This window comes from Triturus cristatus, chromosome 1_2 (genome assembly GCF_964204655.1).
Source record: "Triturus cristatus chromosome 1_2, aTriCri1.1, whole genome shotgun sequence".
NCBI lineage: Eukaryota > Metazoa > Chordata > Amphibia > Caudata > Salamandridae > Triturus > Triturus cristatus.
Window position 1 is genome coordinate 172,178,503 of NC_140580.1, and position 25,155 is coordinate 172,203,657.

Here is a 25,155-nt window from a genome sequence, read left to right on the forward strand (position 1 = left end):
CCATGTGGGAGCCACTAGAATTAGCGTGAGATGTTTGCTTGAGTTTCCGAACAACCCATGGGATGAGCAAGAGAGGCGGAAAAGCGCAAGCAAATATTCCTGACAAGGTTCATCCACAGGGCATTGCCCTTTGATAGCGGGTGTGGGTACCCGGAGCCGAAGTTAGGGCATTTTGCATTTTCGGCTGTGGCAAATAGGTCAATTTGCGGAAACCCCTACTGTTGGAAGTAAGGAAGGAGAACTTAAGGGTGAAGTTCCCACTCATGAATTTGCTGTTGTCTCCTACTGAGGAGTTCGGCAATTTGACTGTTTACTCCTGGGAGATGTTCTGCCAGAAGATACATCTTGTGATGTATCGCCCACTTCCAAATGGCTTGAGCGAGTGTTGACAGTTGGAGAGAGTGTGTCACCCCCTTGCTTCTGTACATAATACATTGCTGTTATATTGTCAGTTCGGACAGTTTGGGCTATGAGCGGAGTCTGAAAAGCTTTTAGTGCTAGAAAGAGAGCTAAGAGCTCTAGATAGTTGAAGTAGAGAGAGTAGAGAGTGCTGTGCTTGTTGCTCCATATGCCTTGTATTGTGTAATTTTTTAGATGAGCCCCCCCAACCTGTTAGAGATGCATCTGCTGTGTTTTGTAGGTTCCACCATTGCAGAGAGCGATGGGTGTAGCCGTCCATCAACACTAGATCGGTCAACAGACCCTGTGATTGATTCCACTGACGTGCTAAGCATTCTTGTAGGGGGCGCATGTGAAGCCTCGTATGGAGTACAATTGCGATGCAGGACGCCATCATTCCAAGTAATTGCATGAACACTCTGGCTGCCAATGCTCGGTTGGGTTGAAACTGTAAAATGGCAGTTTGAATATTGTGTATTATGGCTTTATTGGGAGAGGCTAGGGTTTTGACTGTGTCTAAAGAAGCTCCCAGATAAGTCTGTTTGTTGGGGTAAGGGGAGTTTCTAGATCTACCCTTAAAAAATTGTTGCCGCTATAACCTCCTCGAAAAAATCCTCTGGAGGGAGAGGACTGGATGTTACCCTTATAAGTGGAGGTATTCTGATCCGGGGATGTTGTTTTTGACCCTCCTCTGTAGAAAGAACCTCTATTGGATGCAGTCTGAAGTGCTCCCATAGATTTAGCGACTTCAGTGTCCTTTTTCATCTCCTCCGGAGTATGATGCTGGTGTTAATCTGCAGCATCCATAGCACAACGAATAGAGGAATTATAAATGAACTTACCCTCATTTACTAAGTCCTGAGCTTTAGTTTCATACTCATCTGGGAGGTATTGGAGAAGATGCTCCATTTCATCCCAGTGTGCCCTGTCATACCTAGCTAAAAGGTCTTGGGTATTTGCAATACGCCAATGATTTGCTGCCTGAGCAGCTATAGGCTTGCCAGAGGCATCAATTAGTTTAGACTCCTTATCTGGTGGAGGAGCATCTCCCGATGATTGAGAATTCGCTCTCTTACGAGCGTTTGATACCACTAGTGAATCTAAGGGCAATTGGCCTCTGATAAAGATGGGGTCCGTTTTATATTTTTTGTCCAGATGTGGGCTCTGACTGGGTCTTTAAAATCTTCTTCAGCATGCCGCATCATGCCTTTAAGCATTGGTAGTGATTGTGATGACCTATGTGTGGATGCTAGTGTCTCAAATAAGAAACCCTCTTCCAGTGATTCCTATGGAGCTCTACCCCCATGGTAATGTAAGGCCCTGGCAATGAGCTCATGGTGTGATACATTGTCTTCTGGAGGAGATGGTTTGGTTGGGTACAACTCTGGATCAGTGTCACCTGGGGGGTCTAGTGTGTAATCCATCCATGGGTCTATTAGCATAGGCCTTCCCCCATCATCTGTATCATCATCGTCCTGATGAGAGGAGAATCTTGAGCTGTAATCTGTAGAGGCTTCTCAGGGGGTGCTGGAGGTGGGGGTGATGGAAAATGAAAGGCAGTTGTAGCCACAGTCTTTCTTTTCAAGGGGATTTTGTAAGAAGTGTCCTCCTCCTCTTGAAGCTTGCATTTCTGCAGTGTTTTTATGTGGATATTACCAGTATACGGGTTGACATGCAGTCTTTTTTTGCTTTGGATCAGGTGTTAATGGAATAGTGTCCATTTTCGGATCCGAAGGGTTACCCTTTTGTTTCGGTGCCGAAGTTTTCGTTGCCGGTGCTTTCGGTGTCAAAGGAAGCTGACCTTTCGGTGCAGAAGGTTTCAGCTCCGAAGGTTGTTTGGTCTTGGCTGCAGTGGATTTCGGTTCCGAGCCAGACTAATGCTTGGAACTGGAGGCTTTTAGCTCAGGGGAGGGTTTTTGTTGACTCGGTACTAAGCCTGAAGGCTTGATCAGTGGTTTCGGTGCCGGGCCGGAGGGTGGGGCATATGAAACATCGTCTCGGTGCCGACCTTTGCCAGAACGCAGAGGTGGTGCTGAAGCTTTATGTTTTTTAGAGATAGTTTGTGGGGGCAAGGGTCTACGGTACTTGCGTCGCCTTGACCTTGCAGCAATTCCTCGTCGTCGAGGTCTATCTCGAGTTCCGAGCTAGAGTCTTGTTCGGCGAAGGCTTCCTCCTCCTCTGCCGCCGATGCCTCGATATCTTACTGGCCGGAGTCTTCACTAAAGATGTCCGGCGTGTCATCGATGCTTTGACGCTGCATCTCCAGACATCGAGCCCAACGATCGCGAAGAGTCTTCTTTTATTGAAACGATCTGCAAGCGTCACAATTTTCTTCTTTGTGCCTGGGTGATAAGCACAAGCTGTACACTTCGTGTGAGTCGGTGCGCGGATACTTCGCGTGGCACCGAGGGCAGAATTTAAACGGAGTTCGATCCATCGACGGAGTGCTACCGAATGCGGGTAGGCCTCGAAGGCCGTCCACGAAGCTTCCAGATCGAAGGTCATTCCGATGTCGAAAACAATACGCGTAGAAGATAGAAAGCGTAAGGAAACATTCCAGTCTAGGTAGAGAGGATTGCACGTCAAGGGGAACCCAAGAAAATAGTTTCGAACTGGAGCGCAGCAATACACATCCGAACCCAATGGCGGAAAAAAACAATCTAACAATGGAGTCGATGACAATGCGCACTATCACCAAAAGGAGGAGTCACCTTACCTCGTGACTAGGAAAGACTTCTCTGAGAAAAACAACCTGCAAACATCCGGACCCAACACTAGATGGGAGGAGTATGCAAAGCATGTGTACCAACAGCACACATGCCTCGAACACTTGGTTCTTCGACTAATATATTTTCTCTGCAAGTCTTTGCATCAAGAAGCTTTGACAGAAATATGCGCAATAAATTATCCATATAATATCTTACTATGAAAGGGTTCTGTCTAAGAATGACAATATGAAGCTGTGCCTCGGTAGATGGGAGTTCAATATTAATATTCAGTGCAAAAAGCTGGTGAGAAGCAGATGAAAGCCCATTTATGGGGTACTGGACATATGTTGGAAAGGACTGTTATTAATGTACTGACTATCAGTGTATGGTGTCTTGGGCGTTAATGATGTGCGCATAGACCAAAGGACTTTCAGCATCTAGTCATCACCCTCCCCCCATCACTACTAACCTGGGAAGAAGTCAATGTCAGTCCCATCCTGCCGTGCAACTGCTAAAGCAGTTCAGTTCACTTCTCTAGTCTAACAGGTGTTGTTTGTAAGAAAGTGGGTTTCTGTTGCAGTAACCCCCCCTTTTTGCCTAATAGCTGATGCACTTTTCCTTGTTGTGCCCTGGGCTCCTGCCAATCAGGTGCCCAGGGCCTGTTTTCCTTCCCTAAAAACTGCCTAACAGCCAAAATCCAAATTGGCAAACCCTGGCCACATGTCAGCCCCTGGTAAATGGTACCCTAGGTACCCAGGGCCTTGTGACCAGGGAAGGCCTCTAAGGGCTGCAGCACTCATTGTCCACCCTTAGAGGCCCTGTACCCTAACACACACACACACACACAGCCCTTGCAGGCTGTCTGGATACAAGACAAAACAGAGTCGACATGGCACACATCCCTGTGTGCCATGCCCACAACCTACACTACCTTGGCATACATCAGCCACACCTCTAGCTGGGTGCCCTATGCCAGTGGTGTGGGCACAGAGGCAGGAGCCCTGTGCACCTACAGTACCCAGGTCCATTCCTGGGTCCTGTAAGTGCAGTGCTGCCACCTAAGAGTACATGGTGCTGGGAGCTTGTCAAACACGAACTCCACAGCACCATAATGGCAGCACTGAAGACTGAGAAGTATGGTATCAAACTGCTCAGCACATTAAACCCACATTGATGCTAGTGTGAGATTTAATGTACCAGGAACCACAGAGGGCATCTTAGAGAGGCCCCCTGAAACCTACACCTACAATCCACGTCTGTTCTGAGGCTGCCTAGGCTGCCACACAGCAGACATGTTGCTGGACCAATGGGTAGGAGAGCCCCTGCTCTCCTGGGTCTGCAACAATGCACATCCTGGGTGAGGTGCTAAATCTCCTCCCCCAGGATGGGCAGGGTGAAGCTTCAAAGGCATGCTGCCTCTGTGAGCTTCCCCAGGCCACTGCAACCCCCCACTCTGGCGGGAAGCTTGGCCGGAAACCACAAATAAGGACAGGGGATGTGCCAGCCTGCCAAACCCACCCCTCAGGTGGAGGAGGTGAGGTGAAGCACGTCTCCGGGCTCTAGCCATCTTGAAGATGGGAAGCCCTGCCCAATCAGGACTAGGCTACTGCCCCCCTCCCACAGGAGACAGGCAGGATAGGGGGTGTACCCACCCCAGGACAGGGACCCATTGGTCCCTGCCCTTCACCTACCTGTAACGCCCCTAAATCTAGTTTTTAGGGGCACTCTGAACCTTCCTTCCCCAGATTCCAGATTCCAAGATCCGAAGAAGAGCTAGAAGAAAGAAGACCTACCCTGCAGCTGCTAAGAAGAGGAAGACACCCACTGCTTTGGCCCCAGCCCTACCGGCCTGTCGACCCTCGAACCTGCTCCTGCTCCAACCCAGCATCTCTTGTGGCCAGCAACCTCACAAACCCCGGAGGACCTGGCTACCTTTTGACTCTAAACCCCTGGGACTCCCCGGAACCGCGAACCCAGCACACTCTGCACCAGCCAAGCCTGGCCTGTGCCGGAGTGAACAAAGACCACGAAGACGACCCCCCGGTGACTGTGACCCCGAGTCCGGCACCCAAGGACCTCCCTCGACACTCCTGAGGAAGCCTGCAGCCTCAAAACAAGGTGCCCCCCCAACCGCGATCAACAGAGGGTAAGATTTCCCGACACCAAAAGGCACCCCGGCGCCCCGCGACCCCCTGTGCCCAATCCCGGGGTACCTACCTATCCTCCAACTACCCAACTTACCTCCCGAAGTGGTGGTGACACCTTAAGAATCTTCGTCCCCGAGCTTGCAGTCTTTTTCTAAACCAGAGATTTCCCATTGAAATCAATTGAGTGCCCGAAGGCTCAAAAGCACCCAGCCGCCAGAGTGGCCCTGGCAGTGCAATCTCTACACCTACCTACTTCCCCACTTGCCCTGAGTAAGCGACCAGGAGCCCAGCTCCCACAGCCGCGTGGCCTGCTAGTCAGCAGCCCCCAACTAAGGCCCCCCTACCTCTCATAGGATAACATTGAGCCTAACTCTCTCTGCACCCGGCCGCCCTTGTGCCGCTGAGGGTGAACCAACTGTACCTACCTGACCCTGGGAGACCCCTGAGTCTATGCACGGAACCTTAACTCTGCCAGTCGAGTACTTACCTTTAAACCGATAACTCCATTTTCTCCATAGGGTAACATTGACTGGCTTTTCCTGAAATTTCTTCTAGTGTGGACTTTTCAAATCTTAAAATATTCACCAAAAATCAGCAGAGTAACGAAAACGAAAATACTCACCAGCTCTTAGGTGAGCTCCCAGTGCTGGATCTTGGTGCCCAGCATTGACTCTGAAAAATACTTACAACTATACTTAGCAATAATCAAATTTTCTTCCATAGGAAATCATTGACTGTTTTTCTGTGAAATTTCTTCTGTCAATTTCTGCAATCTTTAAATATTCTTTAAAAATCGTCTAATATCTGAAAAGGTAATTACTTGCTTGTTTTGGATAAAGGTCCCAGTACTGAGTCTAGGCACCCAGTACTGGATTACAAAAGTAACGAGAACATACTATACCTGCAACTTGAATTTTCTGCCATAGGGAATCATTGTCTGTTTTCTATGAAATATTTTCCAAGTGTCAACTTTTAAAATAGCAAAATATTGTATAAAAATCATCATAGTAATTAAGTCGACTTTTATCACTTGATTCCAAGTACTGACCCAGGACTGAATCTAGGATCCAGTCCTGGAATTCCAAAAGTAATCCTAAAAGTAACCTGTGGCAAATAACTTGAAACTTCCATTGAACTCAATGCATTACTGTGTTTAGAATTGTGTTGCCTATTGCAACCACTTGTAACTTTCTACAAAAGTCAATTGCATATTGCAAAAGTATTTATATAAAGCATCTCATTCTGAGAAAGTATATTTTAATGCCTATTGTTGGTATTGTTGGTTCTAAAATAAAAACAAGCATATATTTTTTATATATAAACCATTGCCCTAGAGTTCAGTTATGGAGTGTGTGAGACCCTTTGCTGGCTGAGTGTGTGCAACAAATGCTTTACACTGTCCTCTGATACTGCCTTACTGCTCGACCAAGCTACCACTTTAGAGAGTAAGGTTATATCTAACTTTAGCCTCTGCCAAACCTCTGGGGACTGTGGACTCTGTACACCCTGTACCTATTTGGGAACAGTATATACAGAGCCACTTTCTCACATTGTTATTTTCCTGGACATAAGCAAGGGTCAGTACACGCCCCTCCTAAACCTCTACCCCTTTTGACTCTTAGTTTCGTAGAATTTTCAACGTCCTTCAACCTTCCCCACAAGAGACTTTCACCCTATCTGGGGGACTTTGCCAATGGGTAAAGGGTCTAGGCATCAGAAACACATCGCAAACAAGAGGACTGGTGGTGAGTCATGTATCCACAATTTGATTCTCAGGGGCATTTTTGGACTGTGGAGATGGTGGTTGCAGCCGGAAGCCCCAGGGATGGCAGAAACAGGCCAGGCCCCAGAGATGGCAGTCACACATACCCGACTGCGCAAAACAAATACCCTTATCACCTGCCGACAACATCAGGGTCATCCTAGCTCCTCCCATATGCATGCATTGCAAGATACCAACTTATTTATTTCAACTACAGGCCATGCACCAGATTACCACCCAAAAGCGCATGCAAATCTCCCCGCACCCACTCTCGCTCTAACCACAGTGAGCCTTCACACTAGCCAGACTATTGGATCCACCAATCGCTGCTGAGTGGAAGACTGCATTCCAGCAAGGCGCTGAAGGAGCAGGCTTCAGAGGCACAGAGGCTCCAACCGAAACCTGGGCAAAAAAGGTTTAAACAATGACAAAACTGAGCATGAGACAAGGCAATTAGATTGTGCAGCAGCACAAGAGAATCCACCAGTGCCAATTTAACAGGCATGTAATGCGAGAGAAAATACCAAAACGGCTTTCAGTAATGGTGCCAGAAAATGAGGAAATAGGGGGTCTGAATAAGGATTGTTGAGACTTAGGAGATTTCAGGCACTTCCCTTATTTGATTTATTTCTTTACATTCTCATATAGTGCAGCATAATAGACATGCTTTACATGTAACAGTCAAGATAGATCTTTTCTACACTGAACAAGGTGCTATAGTAAGGACTAAGACAATGAGTGGGCTCTGGAAGATGTATTCATAAGGAATTCTTACTGAAGAACTTGAGAAACAAAATAGGAGAAGCAAAGAGTGACAAGGAGGCGAGAATATCTGTGGGGCAGCTATAAGGAAGAAATAGAATCTGAATAATCTCCGAAGTCAAAGAATCAGGGAGAAGTTTTGGATATGGGATGACGGAAGGAAAGAGGGAATCTAAGAGAATAAGACGCACTGGGAACAAAGATGTTAAGAGGACAATGGGAGATAATATGACAGAATCATGGATAAAGTGAGGGAGAGGAGGCGGGTCTTAGGTGTCCATCTTAATCTTGGCCATAAAGGTAACAAATATGCCTTGGCCCAATTTATGAACATGTCCATCTCTCCAAAACATCTTTCCTCAAGTATCATGTTAAGTGAAGTATATATAATCATTTATCACACTTTCAGCTGGCATGCCAGATTTCCAAACAACACACACAAACATATATCCATCAGTCATTACAGTTTACTTTCAACAACGCTCATGCACATTAATCATTCACAATGCTTAAGCAAAGTAGGCCTTCCAAATACCTCTTTGCTTGATTAAACCATTAAAGCTGGATCCATACAACATTCCTGGCAATAAGGGGTAATGGGTTTAGGCGTACAGAAGGAGAAAAACGTTTTTATAACATGGATGACACTCCTCTGGATAAGTGCAACATCCTGTGAGACAAGTCTGGCATTATGGCATTGTTAGAGTTATAAAATGTTTTCCAGTCTAGATGTCGCACTATTTCTGACTGGAAAGCATATCAATTGCAATAAAGTCTCTCAAAATGAAGGCACTTACTAAAAATTAGCAACTGATCAATAGCTTTTACAAGTTTAAAACAGTAAGTGAAACCAATGTTTGTGTTACTAACTTTCTTTCACTCTGCAGTTCATCTTTTTTGTTTTTTACTTCATAATATTTTTTGTCCAGTTCCTCAACACGAGTTTTCACTTCGTTCAGATCTTGGTCCAGTTTCTAAAGTAAACACAAAAAAATTATATTTATACATATTGTTACAGTGAACAAAGAAAATATAGCACAGATCTTTTAATGCGAATCATGTGCATGCAAGAGTGATACATTAGATATAACCAAGACAGATGATATACTAACATTATAATAAGTACCTGTTACAACACTACCACACAGCTACAAATGATGAATTTCTAACTAGACCTTAAAATATTCCCACCTCCATTTTCTGTTTCACCTCTATAAATCCAAAGCTCATCCACACCCTGGCACCCCAACCTTCTTCATATTCCAGAGAATAACCATATGTTCATTATGCTAAAAGGACCCATTTCCCTTGGTCTTATGTCCCATGTAGGAGCAGTGGAATTGCCACGGGTTTTAGCTGCTGGCTATGCTCCTTGATGCTCTTGTCTCCCTGGGCTTGCCGTAGCAACACTTATCACATGGGCCCTGCTTTCATGTCAGAAGCTACTGCCTTCTGTGTGAGATTGTTACCTTCAGGTTAGTCTGGCCTCTGGTGAACACTTTTCATTGAGACAAACACAGCCCCCAAAAATCATAATCTATTTCCTTTGTTAATTTTCCCCTGCCGTCCCAGTTTTTCTTTAGCCTCAGATAACCAGGTCCAAAGAGTGGACAACACATTTCTTTCATTGATCAATAAATTGATTTTGGTGCTGGGCTTGGGACAGCCTTAACTGTATCCTTCTTACCTCCACACTAATCAACGAACATCAGGTTGAATTAATTCCAACTGAGGTGGAGGCTACTTAGATCTCACACAAACATTACTTATAACAACATACAGATATAAAGGTTAGTTTCACCAGATTCATAATGTGAAAATAATTCACACACACAAATGTTACTTATAACAACAACAGATATAATGGGTAACCTCCCCAGATTCATAATGTGAAAATAATTCCCAGCCACTAGACGACCTCGGAAATACTCCCAGGACTCAATCTTAGATAGGTCTCATAGTAAGACCGCGAGTACAAGAGGAGGAAGAAGAAAATAAGTTACTTACCTGTAACTACGGTTATCCAGTATTGGTATCTTTCATAGATTCACATGCCTGAATCGTTCCCCGTCGTCGAGATGGGAGTCCCACGGTATAATAATCACGCAGTATTCAAACAATGCCATAGGCTATAATGGCCCTGAGCCATGCTCGTATAGCCTATGTCCTTTTTATACAAGCATTGGCATAGCCAATAGGTCTCGCCGTTGGGACCTTGTAAGTAAAAAAAAAAAAAGAAAAAAAAATGAAACTGAAGTACAAGACTTCACGTTTACATTTACTGCATCATAAATACGAAGTAAATGTAAACGTGAAGTCTTACACTTAAGTTTTTTTTTTTTTTGTACTTACAAGGTCCCAAAGGCGAGACCTATTGGCTTTGCCAATGCTTGTTTTTTTAGGCTTTGGGAGATTAAGTGACTTGCCCACAATCAAAGGATGTTGGGCCAACAACGAGACTGGAGCCTGGTTCCTCAGTTTCAAAGTTGGCAGCTCAGGCCATCACACCACATCTGCTCCCTGAGAAGTCACTTCCATTGTCCCCGGTTTTGGTGTGAATCGACGTCCTGGTATGAGGGTCCTATGAGGTAAGTGAGGCACCGAGTGTGCAGCTGCTACCTCACACGCAGGGCGACATAAAAAGGACATCATCCTAGTATTGCACCCCAGCTCGGGGCCAGAAGGTGGAAAGTGCTGACCACCCCTACGTTTTATTGCCCTGAGCCTTAGGAAGAGAGTAGTGGGACCGATATCCCATATCTCATATCTGCCCAGGCCCAAATCCACAGAAGCGAAGATGAAAGTCCTCCACACTTCCCAAGAGCTAGCGCCAGGAATGGAACAACGTAACACACTTAAAGGCAGCAGCTACCAAAAAGTGTGGGGGGGGAATTACCCAAGGAGTGATCCCCACTCCCCCCCAGCTAGATGAGACTGCAGCGGGGAATTGAAGAAGTGCAGGAACTGCAAAGAAAAGGTTACAGAGTTCGTTTAGTACGATTAATACCTATACAAAGCTTCTTTTGGAGTGTGTTCAATACCGCGATCCACTTACCCCACTCTTGTGAGCACAAGGCCTTGGCGAGAGGTCTTCTGTGAAAGGAGTCCAGTGGAAGATACAGAGAGTCACAGAGGCTCAAGCCAGTAAGAAGCAATATAGGACCAACAAAGGGAAATAAACAATCAAGGGTAACACTTTCTCTCTCACTCTTGCAACACCCTGTCTCATAAGCATAAGACAGAACAGGGTGTCCTTCTCCTCTGTATGGTGGAGCGTTGCCCGACTCATAAGCTAAAGACAGAACGGGACGCCTGCATGCACCAATGCAAATGACTATACTCGGCTCTTAAACTGAAGACGGAGCGGAGTAAGCATTTACCCGGGATAGAGGAGTTAGGTGAAATAAGTGTAATCCAACTCCTAAACTGAAGACAGAGTGGAACTAAACCACCTAACCCTTGAGGAGAGAAAGAGAGGGCTACTACACTCCCTCCGGTATCTACAAGAAGATACGGAGCGGGGTAAACACACACAATCACGTTCGTACCAGGTAACAATAATGAAGGGGGAAGGGAGTCTACACACACTCGCACTGAAAGGCTGGGTCGGAATACAGGGAAGACGAGAGGCGAGACCAGTCAGGGAGTTAGCGAAACACGAAAAGCTGGCCAAACAGAGATGCCGGGGAACGGGACCCCCGGAAGGTGTAAAGGATATAGGATAGCAGGATCACGGGGTAAAGGTAAGAAAATTCCCACCGGGAAGTTGTCTCAGGGAAACAAACAGGAATCCAGGAATCACAGCGGCCAACTCCGTGCCGCTAAGCGAGGAACAAACACGGAATTGACCAAAGGGGCGTGGTTACGTCAGGAATCAGTAAGCCAAGCAACGGCTTACGCGTCAGACGTTCCTTTTAAGATCGTAGGAATCGTCTGCAAATTCCGTCCTGTGAAGGGAGCGCAATGCTGAACACACACGGAAACCCCGCCTCGTCTCTGTCTGCCCCTAACAGGCCCAGCCCCTGTGGGTGGGGGCAGTGGGGGGAGACAGCGAGGGGAGCAGAGACACAGGCTGCCCGGCACTTCAAAGCCCGGCTCTGCTTGCCCTCCCCAGGGCCCTGTCACTCAGGCTCTGGGCACCCACTTCAAAGGGAGTGGGGCAGCACAGTATCCTTAGGGAGCAAGACATGACGAGGAAAGGGATGGGAGAAAACGCGACCGAGGAGAGAGAGAGAAAAGGAAGGTTGGGGGCAGTGGGGGGGGGGGGGGAAGACAGCGAGGGGAGCAGAGACACAGGCCGCCCGGCACTTCAAAGCCCAGCTCAGCTTGCCCTCCCCAGGGCCCTGTCACTCAGGCTCTGGGCACCCACTTCAAAGGGAGTGGGGCGGCACGGTATCCTTAGGGAGGAAGATATGAGGAAGAGGAAAGGGATGGGAGAAAACGCGACCGAGGAGAGAGAGAAAAGGAAGGGCACGCGGGAGACGATAGAGACACCGAGAAGAGATGGATAGAAGCAGGGAGGATAGTGGATGGCGCAGTTGGCACAAACACTGAACAGTGGCAGCACACGAATAAAGCTGGAGAAAGAAAAGGAAGAGAGGTAAATGGAACACGCCCTCGCACCACAGCTTTAGCGATCGTTTTCAATTATAGCGCATGCATCTGTGCACGATAACTGAAAACAGATGTGGCCTGTGCGGGTAACCGCAAGCAATAGGCCGTGGGCGGAGCAAAGGCAGGACATGCACCCGCCTTTGCCCAATTGCGTGCAGTCTTTCTCAGAATGACGCACGCAAAGGCGAATAGCCTCTGAACAAAAGAAGCAAACCACACGCACAAGCGTGTGGTGAGCTTTCCAAAGCCCTTTTACTGTTTACTTAAATTCTCGTCAGAGCAGCGCATGTGTGCTGCTACAGGCTCGACCTAAAAAGGACCAAATGTTAAATGCAGCCAATGAGCTGTTAGCACCCTCTAGAACCTTCCCAGCAGAGGCAGTTTCCCTCAGATTTTCCCAGCACAAGTGAGAAGTGAGTGTCTTAATATATTAAGGAAACAGCCTCTACGGGGAGGAGGGTAGGTGCACGTGAATCTATGAAAGATACCAATACTGGATAGGTATGCAACTTCTTTTCTTATCCAGTATTGGGGTATCTTTCATAGATTTACATGCCTGAATCAGAATAGCAAGCAGTCACATCCAATCATTCAGTTTGTCTGTTGTGGATGGTGGGAGACTAACACATATTGAACCCAAAATAAATCTTTGGTAACTAGAACAAAACATCACTTATGTAACAACATCTCCATAGTATTAGGGAGAGGGAAAGAAGGAATAATAATGTAGCCAATAGTATACCTTACTTAGAATATAGCGATCTATCTATCTATCTATATCTCAAGTCCAATTCTTAGGGTATTTTTTACCAAAGAAAACCAAGCCCAAATCCATAAGCGTGGTTAAAGAATAATTTATTTGTTTACATGGCAAAAATGCCCGACGCGTTTGAGAGCGATAGCTCCTTTGTCACGGGTCATTGAATGTTTGTTACTTCAAAGTATAAATAAAGTAAATAAAGATATATATCTTTAAACAATCCACCGATGCGTGGATAAAATCGGAGGCACTCAACGGGGAAGTTTGAAAGGTGGAAGTTTATTCAGCAGACAGCATGAAATAAACTGACAGACACGTTTCGGCGAACAACGCCTTCCTCATTGTCAGTTGCCATAACAGACCAATACGTATTTATGCATACCAGAAAGGAACACAATAGTCATGCGCATTGGAGTGTAAAAGAAATTCAACAGAACCTCCGTATCCGCGGCGGACATATTTAAATTCTTTAGTTAAATGCAAAAATCTGATGAATTTAAAAGTTCCTTACATATCTGAAAGTGGTATTTAAACAATCAAAACGTAGTGTATGTATCACTATCCAAATTGTGCAATAGTAGGACAAGATATCGGAATATCAAAATTTCACGTTTTTTTAAGTTTCAGTACATACCTAAAATTATAATACCCAGAAAAACATATCATTTAAGCAATCAAGCCCTAGATAGGCAAGCATCTATTTCATGAAAACTATATATCCAATGCCCAAATTGTATGCAAAATCAGTACTCATATGTCACAATATATTCAATTCATCTGGGCATGATAAAGCCCAAAATAGGCAATTTCATTAAACAACATTTTACAGGGTAAAACAGACAAGATACCACATTTCCAAAAAGATAATTAATAATTCATGATACCAGAAAACGGATAACATAGTGGGGTCTAGCATGTAAAAGGCTGAGAATTCCTATATCAGCCTATGTGTACCCACATTTCTTCTTCGTTGTTGAGGCCTTGCGGAGTCTTTGTGGATAACTCTATAATATATATGGATTCCAGATACCTCCGTGATTTTGTCCTGTCCCCTCCTCTCTCTTTTCTGTCAATTTGATCGATGCAAAAGAATGGTAGTTGATCCCGGTTGCTTTTGTACATCTGCTCAAAATGGCGTGCTACTGGGTACATCTGATCTTTTTAGCCAAAGCACGCATATGCTCTAGGATTCTTTTTTTTGTCGGGATGGATGGTGCTCCCGATGTATCTTATGGGGCAAGGATACACCAGGCAGTAGACAGTAAAATCTGAATTGCAGTTTAACAATGTATTTATTTTCTTATGTCCCTTGGAAATAGGACCAATCAGAATGATAACAGGCTTCCATGAAAAATCCCAACAAGTAACGCAGATTTTCAGAAAACATTGGCACATAGTGCAAACTGATAATGTGATTAAACAAGCGTTATCACCATACCCTTTTATCACTTACAGGCGCAGCACTTCCATTAAAGAACATCTGGTCCATAGCCATTTCACTGCCCCCTCAGCCGGATCGGACAAAAGCAAGGGCTTTTTTCCATGTCTAAATTGCGAGGCATGTAAATTTAGCAAAAAGGTCACTGAGTATGAAGTAGACAGGTAGGGTTCCAAAGAACATAAGAAAATAAATAAATACGTATTGGTCTGTTATGACAACGGACATTGAGGAAGGCGTTGTTCGCCGAAACGCGTCTGTCAGTTTATTTCACGCTGTCTTCTGAATAAACTTCCACCTTTCAAACTTCCCCGTTGAGTGCCTCAGATTTTATTCACGTATCGGTGGATCGTTTCTGGCCATGTGATGAGATTCACCTCCGCGCTGGAGTGCACCCGGGACGCGACGTCGGGTGAACTTGGATGGATGGATGAAATATATATAAGCATTGGTATCAATTGTGTCTATATATACTGGTTTGAAAAGTTAATAAGCCAATAGGAAGTGACACAATGTACTGGCTTTTAGTTAGCCATCAGTAGATTTCTCATTCTCTACATATTAAATGTACACAGTCACATTTATAAATTTGTTTCATTTAGGTGAGCACATTTCTTACTTTTATATTCATTTTTATTTTATTTTCACGTACAATGATTCATGAAATTGTCTTACAGCATTGTTCTAGACGGCATTTATGCCGGTATTTTGATGATGACTTTGAATCATATGGAAAATGATATTGATATCTATATTTAAATATTGGTTAATATATTTATTGTACCAAGTCTATATGATCAATGAGAGTATTTAAAAATGAATAAAAGCATTTAGGCGTGTATCATACAGAGAGTAAGCTGAGTATTATCAAATATTTTGTTTATGTTCATGAATTTATTTTAGCACTGGCACTTTAAAAAGCGGGACACTGTTTTGAGCGCTGTCATGTGATCAAGGCCGCTTGTACGGCCGAAACGCGTAATGGCAGAGGACTGAACAATAAATAATTTGCACAGCAGAAGGTCTGCACTCATCTTTTCAAATCGGATGTGTTACGAGTCAAAGTGATATTTTACCGGCATTCGACTGTCGCCGGTGAGCAGACCCCCTCCCGGGAAGAAGGCTCCGTAGCAACTAGTCTGTCTGTCTGCACCGGTCGGGTCTCACCTGCAGTGCCGCGGGCTCGTGACATTGCTTTGGCGGGGGCCCCCAGAGCACTAAACGGAGTTGGGAGCGAAACGGACGGACCCCCCAAACGCAGCACGAACAATCCCATCGGGAGACGAAACAACGGAGGTACGAGGCAGCGGTGGACCAGGCAGCGATTGCACGTCGGATATATCGCTCGGCTGAGCAGATAGTAGACGGGCTGTGTTACCGGACTTTTCATCGATCTGTGCCTTTAAGGTACACGTTACATATTGCAGTGCTGCATGGGTCGGGAGGTGTGCTTCTCTCCTCATCTCGGGACAGTGTTTGGGCATTTCTCAACATTGCCATAGAGATCGATTGTAGGAGGAAAACCTTTTCAATACAAGTCGAAATGTCTGCCGACGCGCTCAGAAACCGCGAGCTTGCCGCGGGTTAAATGTTTTCAGATAATGTAGAGATTCAAGCCAATGCTAACACAGAGGGAACTAATGATTCCAGTGCCAGAACTAATGGACTCAAGGATAATTTTAAACTGCTGGAGAAATATAAACGCCAAGAACAATCTAAGTGGTGGGAGGCGCGCTCTTTGAAAAGATATTTGGATGTGGGGAGAATCCCCAGGGGGCTGCGTACCATGATTGCCCCCAGTTACGAGGCGCCAAACCCCCAGATGGTGGCAGAATGGGGGGAATGCAACCTCGAATCATCGCGTAGATTAGTACAGATATTAGTAAAGTACGCTGAAATTGATAGGGCTGATTTGCAAATCAAGATAGAAGCCCTCGAGGAAAGCATCAAGCAGCAGGAAGGCGATTCCTGGCTGGGACACAAAATGAGAAAAGAAATGTCCATTAGATTGGTAAAAGAGGAGGAAAAAATAAAGGTGCGCAAAGCATACAAATTCAAAAGGGACCGCGACTACTATGCAAATGGTCAAATCTTCACTTTTGCACGCCGCTATGATTCGCTAAGGGTAGCAACAGCAAACAAACGTAAGCGAGGAACCAATGAAGTAAACAAACAACACCCTGAAATAGTGAATCTGATAATGAGAACATCAGAAGGAAAGCGGAGCATGGAGGAATCAAACTCACATTGGGGGAAGAGTTGGACATTTTAAAGGGACATCTTGAGACCTCGCAACCAAGGATCTATTACAAAACAAAATCCCAAAGGAGAAGGGGGAGACAGCAAGCCAGCCGGAAGAGGAGAGCCCAGGAAGCGGGGTCGAGCAAAGCCGAATTAGGAAAATCAAATGGGTGCTCGCCGTGTACTGACAGTGGAATAGACAAGCAGGAAGAAAATAACATTGTCAATTTAGCTAACATCAACATGTCAGTAGCTGAAACTCAACTATTATCTCTAGGATTGTCCTTTTGCCCAGAATCCAACTTCCAGTATACTAGAACAAGAGCTGATGTCTATCAATTTATCAGAAAACTCAAACTCAAGAAATTCCATCAACAAAGAACTTCAGTTAACAATGGCTTCAAAAACAACAGCCATACACAATAATGACTCTCCAGGGCTATTAGTCTCAGACACAGGCCTACATGTGCCAACTGGACAGTGGAGACCAACTGAACAGCCAGGATATCAATCTTTTGGGGGTACAGGCAAGGCCAGAAACACCATTTACAACAAAATCAAGATTTGTTCCACTGATGGCTCGGGATGGACTTGACACTTTTAGCGATCATGTAGTCAGCCAGATTAAGAAATTTAACTATGCCATCAACAGATCGAAAAAAACATATACAAACAGAGAAAGAAAATACAACCAGTTAATTGCTAAATTACAAAATGAAAGTGTGGTTATAAGAACCTCTGATAAGGGCGGAAACATCATCCTTTGGCCTAAGGAAGACTATAGGAAGGAAGCATACAGTCAGTTAAATGATCTTCAATGCTACAGAAAAAGTTCACCACTCAAGTATAAAAGTATCCGGGACGCTTTGTTTAAGAATTTATTGGCCTGGAAAAGTTTGGGGCTTCTAAGCGGGGATGAATATGGTTTTATTAAAAAAGAACATCCGCTAGTGCCCACCATCTATTTCATACCAAAAGTCCACAAGAACTTTAGGAATCCACCGGGCAGGCCCATCATTGCAGCATGTGATGGACCACTGGAAAACCTTTCCAGATACATTGACTTTTTCCTACAGGTCCATATGAAGGAACACAAGTCATATGTACAAGACACAAGTGACTTCTTAAACAAAATCAAAGATTTGTCCTGGGACTCGGAATTGTTGCTTGTGACACTGGATGTCTGCTCGCTATATACTTTTATCAGAAACAGGGATGGGCTAAGAGCTGTGGAGTGCTTTCTCAGCACAAGACCAATGATGTATTCACAACATACACCGATGTTGTTAGATATGTTGCTTTTCAGTCTTGAAAACAATCTATTCCTTTTTAATGGCCAGGTTTACCAACAGATCCAGGGAGTCGCAATGGGGGCCAGCTTCTCACCGAGCTATGCCAGTCTCTTTATGGGCTGGTGGGAGGAGCTGGTCCTCATGCGTAAATATGAACAAATATATACCACCAACATTGTCTCTTGGTTGCGTTTTATTGCCGATCTTTTCATTGTATGGCGAGGGAGTGAAGAAAGTGCTATAAAATGTATAGATGAAATCAATCAAAACAATTTTTATCTTAAATTTACTTTTAACATCAGCAGGCACTCAGTGACCTTTTTAGATGTTCAAATTTTATAACAAAATAATATCTTAACTACCACCCTTTTTAGAAAACCAACGGCAGGTAATACAGTTTTACATGCATCCAGTGCTCATCCTCCACATTTGATCAGGAGCATCGCGTATGGTGAGATGCTCCGCATTCGACGCATATGCACCTACTCAGAGGATGTAAGAATCAAGCAAACTGAAAGCTGTAAATGGTTTCTAGGTAGGGGTTACAGTACAGGAACAGTTCAGGCCGCTATAAGAAGATCTCAAGCGAGGGCTAGGGAGGATCTCCTAGCCTACAAGTCTAAACCACCTGAAGAATTATCCCAACCGAATACACAACCTGTAAGACTTATTTTAATATACTCTAAACAGGAGAAACAGTTGAGGAGCACTTTATCCAAGAAGATCCGGTAATAGGTGACCAGATGCCCTCCAATCCCTCTATTACATTTAGAAGATCTATGAGTATGGGGAACATGTTGGTCAACAATAATCAGGAGATTTGCCGTAAAGATATGTGGTTGACTATAAGAAAAGGATTTTTTAAATGTCTGTCATGTAAGGCTTGCCAGTTTGGCATTAATGTAAAAACTTTCAAAACGGCTTTTTCTGACACGGTCAGAGAAATTAAGCAACATTTAACATGAAAGACAGAATATTCTGTCTATGTACTAGAATGTGATTGTCATCTAAAATATATAGGGAGTACCAAACTGACCATCCACCAACGAATTCTACAACATATCAGGGCAATAACTAATAAAGACCAAAATTACCCTGTAGGTAGACATTTTCAAGTAGTCCATAGTAGCAATCCACAGCATCTGAAATATGCTATAGAAGCCATCCCAATCACAAAAAGAGGAGGTGACAGTGAAGTAAAATTGAGACGCCTGGAGACTAGTTACATATAAGAGTTCGATTCTAAATACCCAGGCGGACTCAATACTACGGAATATCGCCACACCTTTTTATGATCAATCTATGGAGTCCTCTTAGAGAAAAACATGGTGAGAGATCGGTCAACCCGAGATTAAATTGAATTAAAATAGACTAAATTGAATTGAATCATATACAATTGAGGTTCAGGTTGTCCTTTAATGTTTTCCTTCAGGATAAGTCAATACATTGTTGTTGTTTGTAATCTATGTTGTATTATTTCTATATTGATCTGGTTTCAATGATTGGTATCAGACATAGGGTAATTTTATCATTGTGTTTTATTTCCAGTCATTTTACAGGGTTTTTAATAGTATATATGATTCTAACATTGTATTTCTACTGCTCCTTTATATTTTCTTACATTTTCTATGGTCTTTTTAGAAAATTTGGAAAGAAAAATCTTGATTGGTTACATCAAAATGAAAAATGATTTTAGTATCAACAACGCGGCCTTTGCACAATCCTGTCATTGGAATTCATGTTTTCCCTCAATTTTGCACTTTTTTGCTTCTTTGCACCTTGATCTGAGGCACTGTAGCACTAATGCACTTTACTGATTAATATTAGTTGTTTGGATAAAATATGGGTCCACTTTAATGCATAATATGCACTATGCGTATAAAGAAAATGCATGACAGTGGATTGATCCAAACCAAGCATTGGTATCAACTGTGTCTATATATACTGGTTTGAAAAGTTAATAAGTCAATAGGAAGTGGCACAATGTACTGGCTATTAGTTAGCCATCAGTAGATTTCTCATTCTCTACATATTAAATGTTAAAATATACATAAGCACATTTTTTTATAATTTGTTTCATTTAGGTGAGCACATTTCTTACTTTTATATTCATTTTTATTTTATTTTCACGTACGATTCATGAAATTGTCTTACAGCATTGCTCTAGACAGCATTTATGCCGGTATTTTGATGATGACTGAATCATATGGAAAATTATATGGATATCTATATTTAAATATTGGTAATATATTTATTGTACCAAGTCTATATGATCAATGAGAGTATTTAAAAATGAATACAAGCATTTATGCGTGTATCATACAGAGAGTAAGCGGAGTATTATCAAGTATTTTGTTTATGTTCATGAATTTATTTTAGCACTGGCACTTTAAAAGCGGGACACTGTTTTGAGCACTGTCATGTGATCAAGGCCGCTTGTACGGCTGAAACGCGTAATGGCAGAGGACTGAACAATCAATAATTTGCACAGCAGAAGGTCTGCACTAGTCTTTTCAAATCGGATGCGTTACGAGTCAAAGTGAATATATATATTATATATATTTTTTGCAACCACCATAAAAACAAGACTCTTTCCAAGGGTTAGAAAGAGGCTTACCTTAATGTAAAAGATGGCAAAGTACGAACATAGGCCTTCTTTTGCATGCTTTTATAACGCATGCCATAACAACGCAGTTGTTACAATGACAGCGTTGTTATTTCGCATACCGTTACAACGCAAGTCGGAACAACAACTTGCTTTTAGGGGGTGCTGGATGTTGGAATAGTATAATTTACTAGTCCAACTCCAGTCTGTGCAGACACTAGGGAAGGTGTTGGATTTTAAATCCAACACCTTCTCCCCCCTAAGGCAAATCGTTCTTCCGACTTGCGTTGTAACGGTATGCGAAACAACAACGCGGTCGTTGTAACGACCGCGTTGTTATGGCATGCTTTCAGCATGCAAACAAAACGCTGTCCACCGGAAGTGCTGCCTGGCCCACTGCTGCATCTGCATCTTTTGCGGATTTCAAGCAATAGTGCTGCGTGAAGGTATGAGTGGTACTCCAAGTTGAGCATGACCAATCTTCTCTAACATTACCGCTGCAAAGAGGGCCACTGAAGTTGCAACCGCTCTGGTAGAGTTAGCCTTTGCTATCCTTTTTAAAGGCTTGTTGGCTTTGATATGACAGAATTGGAACGCAGCTGATATCCATCATGCGATAGTTGCTTTTGTTATTGCAGTCCCTTCTCTGCCTTGGTCATAGACAACAATTAATTGATCAGTTTTTATTAATGTCCTTTGTTCTCTGAAGATAGAACTTGAGGCAGCGTTTAACATAAAGTGTATGTAGCGCCTGCTCTGCAGGCATTGATGGTTGTGGAAAATAGGACCGGAGTAGAACTGGCTCATTGAGGTGGAACTAAGAAGGCACTTTAGGGATAAACTTGGGATTAGTCCTTAAAATCACAGCATTCTCCTTAAATATTAAGAAGGGTTTCCTAATTGTGAAAGCCTGGATTTCGCTTACCCTCCTGGCTGAGGTGAGGGCCAGAAGAAGGGCGACTTTCCATGCGAGGTATTTCAATTAAGCTGAATAGGTTCAAATGGTCTTTACATGAGTTGAGCAAGGTGCTCGCACTGGAGGGAAAGCATGGAACAGCCTCTTCATGAATTGTTTGATAAGGCTTGAGGCATAAAGAGAAGTGCCACTGGGAGTTCTTCTATAGCGAAAGATGGAAGCCAGATATCTTAACTGAAGAGAAGGCTAAACCTGATTTTGCCAAAGGGAGAAGATATGATCAAATCTGGTGTGGGGATATTTGAAATGGATGCAGGTCATTTAGTTGGCACCAGACACAGAATCTCTTCCATGTAAGTTTGTACGTCTTGTTGGTGCTTTCCGCTCTAGATTTTGAGAGAATATCTATACACTCTTGAGAAATGCTCATGTTATTAATCACCAAGAATTCAGGAGCCAGGCGTGTAAATGCAGAGACTCCGGATTCGGATGGTGCACTTGACCGCTGTCCCTGGACAGAAGAGGAGGAAACCGCTGCAGACAAATGGGTCTCGTTTCTGAAGGGTGAAGAAGTTCCGGAAACCAATGTTGCCTGGGCAACCAGGTGCGATGAGAATCAGGTGATATCCTTCCAGCTTCATTTTGGTCAGTACTCTGGCAATCAATGGGATGGGGGGAAAAGCGTAGGCATATATCCCTGACAATCGCATCAAATGGGCATTGCCCCGAGTCCTTGGGAGGTGGTACCTGCTGACATAGGACCAGCATTTGGTGTTGATGTTCGTGGCAAACAGGTCCAGAGTTGGTTTCCCCCATAGAGCAAATACTCCATCCAACTGGAATTGATTGAGTTTCCATTCGTGGCAATTGTCTCTAGCTCTGCTGAGACCATCGGCCAGCGTGTTGTGTAGACCTGGAACATGCTCGGCTTTGGGAGAGATCCCCTGCTCTGCCGCACAGCTCCACAATTCCTGCGCTCCTAGACAAAGTGTTAGACATTTTGTTCCTCCCTGTTTGTTTATGAAGAACATACTGGTCATGTTGTCTGTATGGACCAGCACAGAGGCACCTGCTATCCTCGGCAGGAAAGCCTGTAAGGAGAGGAATAGGACCTTCAACTCCAGGCTGTTGATAGGTCTTTGTTTTTGAGAATTGGACCATTTGCCTTGAATTTGAAGGTCCTGCAAATGGCCTCCCCAGCCGTCCATTGAGGCATCCATTGTCAGGATGAAATCTGGCATGTCTTATAAGAAAGTCATCCCTTTGAAAGGTCTGGGGTGTGGTACCACCATATCATTGCTATCTTCATGGCCGGAGTAACGCGAATGATGTCTTCGAAAGATCTCGATGTTTGAAGCCATTGTTTTTGTAATGCTTCTTGGAGAGGTCTCATTTCGAGCCTGGCCAAGGGAACCAAGTCTATCGCTGAAGAGCACATCCCTAGCAGCAACTTGTATTTCCTTACTGAAACAGACTTTTTTCTTGATATGGCCATAGCGAAAAAACGTAGTCGGGTTTGAAGTTTTTCCGACAAGAATGCTTTGCATTGGATTGTGTCCAATTTGGCTCCCAGGAATGGTACTATTTGACTGGGAACGAAAGAGGACTGTGTGACGTCGACTGTCAACCCTAGTTTGCTGAACAGTCGTAAACAAGCGTTGGTGTTTCTGGACGCTAGCTTTGCCATAGGAGCCCTTAAAAGCCAGTCGTCCAAGTATGGAAATACTTGATGGCCTTGAGAACATAGAGCTGCCGCCACAGGTGGCAGGCATTTTGTAAATATCCTGGGTGCCGATTTGAGGCCGAAAGGGAGAACCTTGAATTGGTAGTGGGTACCAGCTACCGCGGAAATATGCGCCTTCCAAGTCGAGGGAGGTCATGAAATCTCCTTTGGGGAGACGTCGTAAGATCTTGGTCAAAGTTACCATCCTGAAAGTTTGTTTCCTTAGGAATTTGTTTAACTGAGATTCAAAATTGGTCTCCATTCCCCTGACTTTTTCATAATCAAGAAGAAATAGGAGTAGAAACCTTGCCCTCTTTGCAGAGCTGGAACTTTCTCTATGGCACCATTGGCTAACATAATCTTTGTTTCCTTCTGCAATAAGTGAAGACGCGGGGGAGAGGATCCCCTGGGTGGCGTAGTTGGAGGTTTTTGTACGAACTCCAGTGTGTGACCAAAGGCAATCAAATCCAATACCCAACGGTCCGATGTTATACTCTCCCATTGCTGGACAAAACTGGATATCTTTGCACCCATGGGAGGGGACCGGGAGGGGAAAGCTGGTACCCTGGTAAAAATCACGGTTTTCATATATTGTCCCTGCCTTGGGTCGATGTTCTATTTCGGCTCTCTTGGCGAAAGAAACCAGCCGTAGCCGGTTGACGGTAAGCAGCAGGTTGACAGGATTGCTTATATTGTGTCTGGTATTGTTGCGTTCTTTGGTAGTTTCCTCTGTAAGTGGAAAAACCATGTCCTTTTGCCCCTCTGAACAGTCTCTTTCTGTATTGAAGGGAACCTAAGGATTTAGCAGTATCAGTGTCCTTTTTGATGGATAGAAGCGCTTCATCTATATGTTTTCCGAATAAGGCTTCCCCATCAAATGCCATATCCAGAACTTTTGACTGGACCTCTGGTCTAAATGTGGTTGCTTTTACCCACCCCTGGCGTCTTAATACAGCCGCCCCTGCTAGTTGGCGGAAACCCGTGTTGGCTATGTCCTTAGCGCAATCTATTGTTTCTGAGGCTGCCCGTTCTCCTTCTATGAGGATCTTTCTAGCTTCCTGCTTTCTGTCCTCAGGAATAAGGTCTAGTAGAGAAGCCATATCAGACCACATTTGTGTGTCATAGCGTCCGATGATAGCCAAAGCGTTGGCTGCCTTAATAGTAGTCGCAGCCATGGTGGAGAAACGCATTCCCATAATGTCAAGCATACGCCCTTCTTTGTACAGAGGAGTGGAGATCGGGGTGACTGGGTCCCTAGATCTCCTTTGTGCTGCCTGTGAAGTAACAGAATCCGGTTACGGATGGCCAGTCAGACAGGAAGGGAAATTTTCTTGGGCTCTGTACTTTTTCTCTATGGGAGAGAGCATTGGTGGTATTGTTGCCGGGGTCATCATTATCTTTACACCCTCTTACCAAATGTAGTCAATAATTGGAATTGTGCACATTGAATTTCTAGCTTCCTTTTTAAAGTCTTTAAAGTCATACAGGAAGCAGTACGTAGGTTTAATTTCCATGGGGAGATGGAATCTATTAGAAGCCCTCTCCATTAAGTTGTGGAAACCCCCTATGTCTTCTGGCAGAGAATCTGCTGGATGGTGTGATGGAGGTGAAGTAGTAGGAATAATGTAGTCCTCCCAGGGATCAGCAGCCGGATTTGGGATTTCGCCTTCTCGCTCTTTGTCTGAAGAGGAAGGGTCGACCGGATCAGACTCTCGTGGTACTGCAGATGTTGCTGGTGAACTGGGTTTCTTATGCTCCGGTAGTTTCTTGGGAATATCTTGAGATGGA

General features: G+C 44.3%; 1 protein-coding gene across 1 annotated transcript in view; it reads right to left on the reverse strand.

Moving 5' to 3' along the window:
* The window catches only part of SMC3 (structural maintenance of chromosomes 3), a 789,692-nt gene that overhangs the window by 561,305 nt on the left and 203,232 nt on the right, over nucleotides 1-25,155 (reverse strand). The window contains exon 14 of the mRNA XM_085603430.1: nucleotides 8,649-8,752. Coding sequence (XP_085459556.1) covers nucleotides 8,649-8,752 — 104 coding nt within the window. The remainder of the gene's footprint in view (nucleotides 1-8,648; nucleotides 8,753-25,155) is intronic.